At 44.7% G+C, this 10,701-nt stretch overlaps 1 protein-coding gene across 1 annotated transcript in view; it reads right to left on the bottom strand.

The window, feature by feature from the left end:
• ITPKA (inositol-trisphosphate 3-kinase A) overlaps positions 1-10,701 on the bottom strand; it is a 40,151-nt gene that overhangs the window by 4,818 nt on the left and 24,632 nt on the right. The window contains exons 2-6 of the mRNA XM_074909562.1: positions 10,384-10,480; positions 8,001-8,214; positions 6,130-6,334; positions 1,429-1,530; positions 274-345 (exon numbers count right to left, since the gene is read on the bottom strand). Coding sequence (XP_074765663.1) covers positions 274-345; positions 1,429-1,530; positions 6,130-6,334; positions 8,001-8,214; positions 10,384-10,480 — 690 coding nt within the window. The remainder of the gene's footprint in view (positions 1-273; positions 346-1,428; positions 1,531-6,129; positions 6,335-8,000; positions 8,215-10,383; positions 10,481-10,701) is intronic.

Below are 10,701 nucleotides of genomic sequence, written 5' to 3'. Positions count from 1 at the left end.
GAAACCACAGGAAACTGGTACTGATAAACCACTCCCTGCAGTGGCCCAGAGCTATAAATTCTGGGATAGAAGATGGGAGGATTTCTTACTCCTCAACTGGATTAATATTCTGTATCATTGTGATGGAAGCTTTGCGGTGTCTGTGTTGTTAACATATATTAGCTTTCTTCTACTACAAATTCTTTGATGCTAATACAGCAGGCTATGCTGAAGTACACCTGAAGACCAAACAAAGCAGCAATGCACCTCCACAGCATTACGCTCACTGCTCACCTCGTGTCGCTTGAAGAAGTCTGAGGATTCAAGAATGATATGAATTTCCTGCAGACGCTTGAGGTATTTTTTCTGGAGGAAGAGGAGAAAAAACCCAACCCATAAACATTTAAGTAAGGAATGAATGAAGACAGTCTGTTAACAAGAGTCAATATAATGAAGAGATCATGTTAATTTTACGCCCTTCGAGGTCCTAGAGGTCCTTCAACAGGTTCATCATTTGGAAGTCAATCTGAAAATACACTTCAACAGGCCTTCACAGTGAATGAACAGCCTGGAGTTTCTCTGCTGGGTTTGTTACACCAAGCGTATTCATCTGCCTTGCTTCAGATGCAGTAAGACTTTGTGCATCCCTTCTTTCTTCTTTGTAATAAAGAGAAAAAAGTTGCAAGCAATTAAAAATCTTTCAGTTCTCCACAGTGAAAAGAATGAAATTGTGTTAGAGAGACAAGGAGCTTCAACCATAGGTGGGGGGGGTTAAAAATAAGTAATTACAAATTACGGCCTAACGTATAAAGCTCCAGTATACATTTTTAATGCTGCCCTGTGTTACCAAGCATGCTCTTCCCGGATGGCTAATGTCCCTTCAGAACAGCTTCTACACTGCAGCAAAACACTGGGGCATCCTTTGAAGCTCCAAAGACAAGAGACACGTCACGCCACGTACCCCACGCCTGCTGTGCTCCCGTGAAGCAGCGCAGGAGCTGCTCTTCGAGGCGAGTCTCACCCACAGGAGCACAGCCAGCCACCAATCTCACTTCCTGCCCCCATGCTCTGGTTTTAGCCTCTCCAGACTGAATTCCCAAATCACAAGTTTTCCTGCCAACACAAACCTTGCTTAGACATCGTCATCCCTCTGATGCATCTAACACCCATGGTCGAAGGTGGCAAGCTGTAAGTTAGCTCGACTGACGTTTTGCTAGCACAAGGAACTCTGGGTGAACTCACGGCGAGAGCTGACAGAACTGCTCTCAGCCAACTACTTCTCACAGCCCACCAAGTCTCCATGTCCACTCCATCTGCTGAGAGGGACTGGAAGTCAAAACCATTTTCTCTCTTGGTAGTTTAATTCACTTTTCTTGTACCAGAGGAAGCACGGCTCTGAAAGAAGTTCATTGGGTCAAAGATCAGTGAACCTGAAGAGTTCAGACTCACCAGAATAGTTGTGTTGCCCTCAATGAATTCCACAAAAACCTGTAGAACTTGCTCCTGTGTCTTCGTAGTTTTGAAGTTTGTGTTACATGTTCCATCCGCCTTCTGCACAAAAAAGCACAGAGACGATTTACGCTACACACATATCATTCCCCTCATCAGTCAATCCTCTTGAACCATCAACAGCTCAGCTCTTGCTAACCAGATGAAAGGGAGTAGTTGAACAGGAAGAGAGCAGATAAACCAAGCAAGCAGCGGAGGAGAAGAGATACAAAAGCTGATTGGGTAACTTTAAATGGCATTTCATTTCCTGTTGAGTGCAGTTAAAAAAAAAACAACTCACGATATTACCAGTTGCAGGAGGGTTTTCTCACGTGCCAGTACTAGCAGTGCAAAGTTCAATGGGGCAAACCACAGTGACCTCTTTGGTTGTCCTCTCATCTAGCCTGGTGTAGTCAAACCCTGGCTGGGGCTGTAAGGGGACATTTTTAAACCCAATTTTACCAGTCCTTTTTGGTTTTGTTTTGCAATGGGGAAATCAAAGAATTACAGTTAAGACTCTGTTCCTGAGATACCTTTGCACATTAATGTGACCCAGAAGTCACAGAACGGAAAGCTAGTTGCAGTCAGGAACAACCCAGGATTGGCAATGCGAGCAGTGACAAAGCAGGTGTGTGAATTTTGGCAGAGGACAGCGCGGGCATGCTGGTATCCAACTGGGTGCTGGAGAAAGTCAGAGTATTTTTGTGCTAGCAGGAAGGCTCAGTACAGAAGCATCCTGCTGCGGAAAAAACAAGTCATTTCATGTGCTGGTAGTGACCAGTTTGTGTTTGCGGAGCTACAAGTAACTAAGAGCAGTGCTGGAATCAGAGAAATCTGTCAACATCCACTATATGAATATGCATTTCTCCAAGAACACCCCTGTTGCTTCAAGAGACACAAACAGGAGCTTTTAGGATGCGCATGTGAAATACAGCAATTACTGCAGTTGGTAGCCTCGTGTCCACTAAAAGCCTGCAGGATTGCCAACCTGTATTCCTCTCCATTGTATCAGTCTGAGTAAATCCCTCATTTCCATTATAAATCAACAGGTCATCAAAACATGTTCCCTCCTACATGTTAAGTCACCGAACCAAAACTGGGTAAATTCAGCTCCAGTCTCAGCAGGTGAAACACTATTTACTCCACAGCAGAACTCAGCTCCTAGTATATACATGAAAAAAATCTGATAATGCTAAATTTCCAGATTTATCATGCAGGAGAATGAACTGACTGAATGGCAAAGCCATGCAGAACAGCCTCCCACCTACCAGACTTTCTAGCAGCAGAATAAACAGAATTTTCTTCCAATGCTGTGGGCCAGATATAAGTGTGGCATGTCAGCCTGATGAGATGTGTAAGTTATGCAAGAGAAGTTCAGCAGGTAGGCAGTGAAAGTTGGGAGCCATCTGATCTGGTGCATGGTAATACTCAACAGCACACAGAAATCTGGAACTCAGTCTGATGCCTCGTACCTCTTCACTGGAGTAAGACTGTTTTAAAAATAATTTCTCCCTGTGCCCCAAATCCCAGAGTAAGTCTGGAATAGCTGCTGTGCGTTCCCTTTTCATCCATTTTTGTCTGGACAGAGCAGTTGCTCGCTTCCCTGGTGTTTAGAAACACTTTTATGGATTTTGTTCCTTTGCAGTGGTTGGCAGGAAACGTAACCGCGGCCTGTCTTTCCTTGCTGTTAACAACATCCAGGTTTTGAATGACACCATCCCTCATATTCTACAGCAGGTCCTTGCAACAACTCCAGATGTACCTGATCCCCGGGAGGCACTTGCCTGACTCGCTCCTTGGAGTCACACCTTTGTCGAGGGCTCCCCATCCATTCCTGCTCGGCAGAGCGGTCTGTTGCGCAGTGCAGCTCGGGGGCCGCTTGCAGCACTTCTCATTAGATGGCTGGCAGGAGGCCAGGCTTGGTGGCTCCACAGAACAGTGCTACCTATTTTAACCTGCCTGGTCTCGCTCAGATTCCTCTGCTGACTTGCTTTAAAGAGCTCGGGCTTAAGGTCATGACCTAAATGGATTCACAGAGGTTTATGAATCGAATCTGATGTCCTCCTGGGAAAAGGGCTATCCCAGATCTACAGCTGAAGGAATGGTACCGAAGGAAAAAGTAACTTCCCAAACTACACAGACTCAGTGACAGAATGGGAAGCCAGAACTCCTGATTCTCAGCCCCATGCATCCCTGCTCTGCAAATGGGACGTGGAAACAATGTTTGAGATGCCTAACCTTCAGACAACCCCTTCCAGAGAGGAAACCTGCATTCTGAATCTGGCAGGCACAAGAGACTGAGTGTCAGGTGCCAGCTGTAAGGAAACCCAACGGTTTCAACTATTTTTCATAAGAGGAAGAGTGACAAACCCCATAAATGAACCTGGTTCAATTTCAGAGATATGGAAGCAAGGCAAGGAAAAGAGACGAATCAAGCTAAAGAGAAAAGTACCCCACTAATGAAGAAGGAGTGCATACAGTGAATCAGATCTCATTTATCGGCAGCCACTTCACAAAAAGGCTTCTATGATTTCACTTTGCTTCCGCTTCTTACTTCAGTGGCCCCAGGGCAGGACTGTTTCTGAATGACTGAACCCAAGATACCTGCTCAGCCAACTCTAGGAGTTACCAGCGCACTCGGGGAGAACAACCCCTTTTTCTCCATCAGCCACTAGCTGGCACCACTGATCCTTATAGGGTCTCCTCTCAAAATGGGGATCTCTGCAGCACGGCTTTGCTTTTCTGCAAATACACAGAACTGGATACACAGTTCAGCTACGGTGAAACAGTGCAGGGAGTACAGACTAGCTGTTCTGCTTGAACAAATCACTTTCTGTCACCATTTCTCCATATAAACAAAAAAAAGAGGAAGTGATACCTATATCCCTCATAACAGCACAGGGAGATAGAGGAAAAGGTAATGTACTGCACCACTCCAAGGACTAAGTATTTGTGTCCTGTTTTGCAGTTACAGCAGTGTCTGCAACAGAAACATCATGCAGTCTGTGTGCCATATGGCTCCTACCCACCTCTGACAGCCAAGCAAACCACAAAGAACAATCAGGAGGCTTTACTGGAGCTCCCCTGTGCTCCCTTAGTTCAGACACTCTCCAGGATTCAGCATAGATCTGTACGACTTCTACGCTGACCAACTATCTTCCCAAGAACATATGTAAAAGGTTTCAAGATCATCTGGGCTTCTGATTCCATTACACAGAGCATCCAAAAGACCTAAGATGGTACAGGACTAAAACAGGTATATTGATAACATCATGAGATGGCTAAAGGGTAAGACAGGAAGTGTCTTGGCTGGACGGGAGCCAGATCATCTACCGCCCAGACGGATCCTGCCTGAGGATGCCTGTGTCTAACAGCCAGGAGTGGGAGGCACAGCGTGCAGGGGGCCAGCACAGCATGAGCTGGAAGCCCTAGTTCCTGTATCACAGCAGGAGAATCTGTGAGTGAGGAAGGGAGAAGACAACACAGGGAAGCAAAGAAAGGGGTGTTTAAAGAGCCATGGCTCATCAGCATCACCTTCTTTTAACCCTTTCTTCTTCCTACATGCCTGAACTATGAAATGGTAGCAAAACTAATCCAGATTACAGTTTGCAATGTCCTAACATATCTAAATTAAATGTGTATGCTCTGGGAACATGCTGAAATCACACAGGGTAACCCTTGCTGACCTCTTCACAGCTGTCCCACCACAGGCTTCAGGTAACAAGTACCCATCCGGGGGGTGGGGTGGGTGGGTTTGGGCAGCCCCCGCCACGCTCTGTGCTGCTACAGGTACACCACCACCAAAACCCAAAGGAACCAGTTTAAGGCTAGCTGTGAGAGGCCTCTGCGAGCAGAAAGCAGGCTTCTGCATCCCAGCAAGTGTCAGCATTGAAGTAACTGAGGCAGGTGGTTGATATTCTGAGAGTAAGTCCTAATGGGCTTCTGGTTGGGTACCCAACATTGCCACGGGGCACAACAAATATAAAGAATTAACGGGTAGGAAAGAAAATTGCCAAAGTTCTTTCGTGGCAGTAAGGTAGTATCCTAGGAATGGTACAGGGGCACAAAGATATCCATCAGGAACAGCAGATGGACTTTGTTGATGGAAAAATTTTATTCTTGGTTGTTTTCAGCTTTATTCCAGCTCCATCTATACTGGATATTGTCATGTACTTAAAAGGAGGAGGGGTTTCCTCAATCCCAAGAGTATCTAAACTAATGCTTTTAACATACCTTGCAAATAAACATAACTGGAACAAAAACACTTTACTGTGATTCACTTGGAATAAATATGTATAGTTCCTGGATAAAACAAGTAATTGCATGGGGAGAGGCAGTTATTTCTTCAGTTCTGAATTCTTCCTTATAACTGTCTCCTTCATTCTATCTACACTGTGTACCTGCTTCAGTCCTTCCTGCAACGTCTCTGCGGCTGAACCAAGTATGGCTGATGTGCATTTGGTGCTTCACTTCATTGGCACAACTCTTATAATTACAATGGATGTTTTAAAACCACAATACAGTGAACTCTGTGGATTCGATCAGTGCACTTCACATAGTCCTTTGGAAAACCTGGCCTACTAATGCACACTACCTTTTCGATTAATCAAAAAAAATCAAACAAGTTCAGCCTCCAAGAACAGGCAGAAGGGAAATTATTACCTTAATCCCTTCAATCCTGAAGCCCAGGTTGGCACTAGAGCTGATGGTTTCCCTCCACTGCATGTATCGGGGTTTGGTGACAGCATGCTGGGCATTCTCTTCAGCCGTGGGAGCAAGAGGATCAACTTCAATCATTTTCTTGTACATGTCCTTACGCAGCTTTGGTTTCTCACGGGCCTTAGTCAACTCCTCCTCCAGGTATGTCCTGCAAAAACACCACATCCCAACAAAACTGTAAGGACTACTCAAATGTTTCTTTTTACAGCTTATAAACTGGCCTCAAGAAACGTTAACTAAGTGATATCATTACCCCAGTTCCACATATGGGGAAACTAAAGAACACAGACTGATGACTGCACAGGCGTATTTAAAGAAACAGCCGCAGGAATCGGGAATTGTGTCGTGCATTTGTTCTAACTATACCTTTACTTACTGTTATATGTTATTGTTACAACTGCAAATAAAAGAAAGCTGAATTCCTACTGTGCCATGAAATAGAACTGTGTTTTCAGAGGACAGTTAGGAGAGATCACTTACAATGAAATCAAAAGCAAATAGGGCTGCTGAAGTCTTACTTTCTCTTCTCTCCTAAAAAAAAGCTAACATCTGTCACGTGTGACTTTTTAGGCCTCAGAAGGCAATCAGGGGTTTACTTAATGCATCACAGTGAAAGACAGATTCACTCCTCATACAGTAAAGATTAAAGAGTAACGGAGATTAAATTAAGAGTAAAGCAGTTCCAAACCAGAAGAGCTAACCCGAAGAACAGGAAGGTGAAGGTGACAAGCCTTCCACATTTTGCTGTTATGACACTCAACCTGTCCACCTGGTAACCTTTAGAAAGGCACTACCTATGTTCTCTACGTTCCCCTGGACTCCTAAAGCTTGCACCTTGTCAGGTGCCTGAAGCATACTTTCTTCATCACAGCGTAATAAGCCAGGCTAGTGTTTAGGAGATGCTGTCACTCATTACCAGAATGTCACCTACTTTGAATAAAATATGCACTGCACTGCAAATCCTTCTACTCTTTCTTCTGGGCATAGCAGTGCTACACATTTCTATTCTGATTTAGCTAATTCGTTTAAGATTTTGCACATCTATTTGAAAAGGCTCATCTGCACTCCTGTAAGTTGAATAACTCATTTATGACGAAAACTCTTGAGCATCTGAGCTGACACCCAAAAGACTATTACGACAGTTCATACCTCTCTGTACTGTTACTCCAGGCTCTCAACAGATTTCTTATCTCTTTGTTATGCTTAGATAACATTTTTGAGGTTTTCCTTCACAGACAAGAAAAGGAAAAGAAAAGTGAGAGTCTGGAGAACAAGGTGATAGCATCACAGAGATGTCAGAGTAGGGAAAAACACAGGTCAGTCCTGAGTACATGGTAACTCTCTACAGAAAAGATCAATACCAAGACTCAATCAAGCGCTAGAAATGGGCTTTCACGCTGTTACTCAGTCATTCACACCGAGATGAGAATTTTACGCCATAGGGTTTCTTGAATCACTGAATACACAAAGATTAAATGAACTGGTAGTGAATGAATCATGTCATTTTTTCCCCAAGTATTATTAGGCCACTGAAGGGAAACTATATCTTAAACCACCCCTGAAAATTTCTCAGTATGGATAGTTTTTGAGGCTACAGATCAGTTTCCAGAATCCATGTACAATCAGGTAACAGGGGGACATAGTTTCCCCTCAGGCTGTCCAAGGTGACTGCCAAACCAACAACAGGTTGTCTGGACTGAATCCCAAGGCTCTCAAAATGCTACCAAACTTCTCTAGACAGAGCATGACCACATCTCCCCCCTTCCTTCAAATGCATTTGGGTTAAAAAGCACTTTCTCTTTCGTGTACCTCACCTGATCCCCATCTTGCAGTCCATCACACAAGGCCCTTCAAAATCAGTAAGCAAGTCATCCAGCTGAATGTAGCTCTCGCCATCTCTCTCCACCACACCATGGAAGCAAGGGACGCAGGAGCGTAGTGGGTCTTTCATCAATCGCTCAAAACACTCCTTTTCATTCTCTGAGAAGCGTTTGAGAATCTTTCCACTATCAGCTGCCTTGAAACTCCCTAGAAAAGAAAATCAAACAAGTGGTGACAAGACTGACCCACAAAAAAGAAAAACACCTTCACCAGCACTCCAGCTTCATCTACCTCAGCCTCATGACACGAGTTAAAGACTTCCCCTGAACAGAAAAGATAATATGCTTTACATAAAAGAATAAGACTCCCAGGACAAACACAGCCGTTGGCAGTGAAAGTCCGGTTGGATACGTTCCCATGTTAGAATTTATAGCTTTAAGGAGTGCAGCTGCTCCAGGCCATCTTTTTTTTTTTTTTTTCCATGCTAAACTCTTTGTTAGGATATTAAACACTACTATACTTACTAAAATGCACAGGAAGAAGCTGTGAGTCAGAATTCATTAATCCTCTGACAGGCTATTTTAAAGCTGCATAACACTACCACTGTTGGCTTTGTTCTCAATCCTCAGGTAGGGTATACCTGCTGCGGGTGTGCCTACCGAGGCGGCACGGGCAATCAGTGATTGTTAAACAGCCACCAGCAGGCCAGAAGCCAAGCACTGCCCTTCACACACACACACGCACACACGTGCAGTGACTGCGCAGGCGTGTACCGCCAGGTACTGCTGCTTATCCAGAGCCCTGCTCATCTGCAGGTGCAGCCTGTAGTGCAACTGGTTTTTTACAACCCTGTGTCTGAATGGTATCCAGTCCAAATGACAGTCTGCATAGGCCAGGACTAGCAGTAATTAGACTCCAGGTATCTGGAGTCTCCTTGTCCAGACACTCTCCTGTCCTGCAACCTGCCAATAGCGTCTGTGGAAAGCTCATGTTTCATTCAGAGGGGGTCCCTTTTAATCTACACAACACAAAATACACGCCAAACTAGGAGCCTCATTCATCCTGGGGCTAACACTCAACTTTCATCATAGCAGGATCCTTCAGCCATTGAAAACTGGTTCTTCTCTGACAAATCCTGGAACTGGCACTGCCGCAGCACAAGGCCGAGGGTGGTGATGGCCCGGGTTTTAGTTTAGAAAGAACTTGTCATATCAGAGAAGAACAGCTGCAAAAAGGGTGGAATAAATGCAACCACAGAAAACTATTTAAAGCAAACTGAAGCAGTATCTCTCCTAATCAGCTTCTAGTAACCTCTTAACCCTCCCTCTTCCACCCTACTACACAAGCCTTCAAAAGGGTTATGATGACACGACCAGTGCACCACTCCCCACAGACCAAGCCAACCCCATACACACTGAAATAAAAACTGCAGTAAGATGGGGGTCATCTTGGCACTCTGTGCAATACAAGTCAGCCCCTCCAACACCGTTGTGCAAAATGCAGCTGCTACATCTCTAGGACTAAATAAATTTCTCTGCACAGCTTTGCAGTGCACCATATTAGTGTATTAGCATATAAAGAGGTGTCTCAGGTACTGCCTGAAAGCACGATGCAGCGTAGGTGCCTGCCCACATGTGTACTAATAAACCCCACACAAGCACGGAGGAACAAGGGCTGCATAGGAATTAAATGAAGCACGAGAGAAGCAAACCTAATGACTTCCCTTTGTTGGGTTTTTTTTGCCTTAGCAATGAAGCAAAGCTTACATCAGGAACAGACTTACCAACTTCTACAGACAGAAAACTAGAACTAGCCAAGTGAGCTGCTCCTTGCACTCATACAGTGAACAATGACAGACTCGCAATGCAAACACCTGGTCAGCAAGTCAGTTTTCAGGGATTTGTTTTTCACGCAAGGGGGTTGGTGTTGGTATTGGAAACACTGTCCTTGCCAGGAGTGGAGCACTCACAGTAATCCTTCCCACTAGGGAACTAACATATTGGCTACTCAGTCAAGAAAGATGATCCCATAGCACAACCAACAGCAACAGCTGGACTAGGGCTTCAACTCCCCAGTCCCTCTTGTTTCCCTCTAGCGGGTATTTTACATGTATCGCCTTACAAGGATTCATCAGCACCTGGCCCTTCCCCAGAGTCTGACCGCTGCTTCCTTGCTCATCTCGTTATTTGGGTATGTTACTCCCTTTCCCTGTCCCCACTGCAACTGAAAGACAGATGTTCTAGTTCACAGATTTACATGATATTGCCTGCTTCCTTTTTACCTGAAGGAAGCAAACAGAAAAACACTGAAACACTATTTTCTGTGCTGCTGCCATTCCCACCCCGCAGACAAACACACTGAAGATATCCATCTCACCTGTATGCCCAGCCAGCTGCACCCATGAGTAGCGTTTCTTGAAGGGGCTGATGACTGGTAAGTTAACCATGGTTTTAATTGTATGCCATGCCTTTTTCTGAAATACAAAGAAAAGTAATATTAAGTTGGGCAAAAGCTGAAATCCTGACATGCCACAAACCTACCACATAGATTCACGCACATTGAACTAATTGTTCCTCTCTAATTTCTAAGCGCTCAAAGGCGGAACCATGAAACAGACACTATGATCATCACTGGAAAAACATGCACATAAACCCAAGAATGGACAAATACTTAAATATAATGCCTTACCATCCA

Source organism: Athene noctua, chromosome 6, assembly GCF_965140245.1.
Source record: "Athene noctua chromosome 6, bAthNoc1.hap1.1, whole genome shotgun sequence".
Classification (NCBI taxonomy): domain Eukaryota; kingdom Metazoa; phylum Chordata; class Aves; order Strigiformes; family Strigidae; genus Athene; species Athene noctua.
The sequence above is the reverse complement of the archived record's forward strand: the minus strand, read 5'-3'. Positions and strand labels throughout refer to the sequence as shown.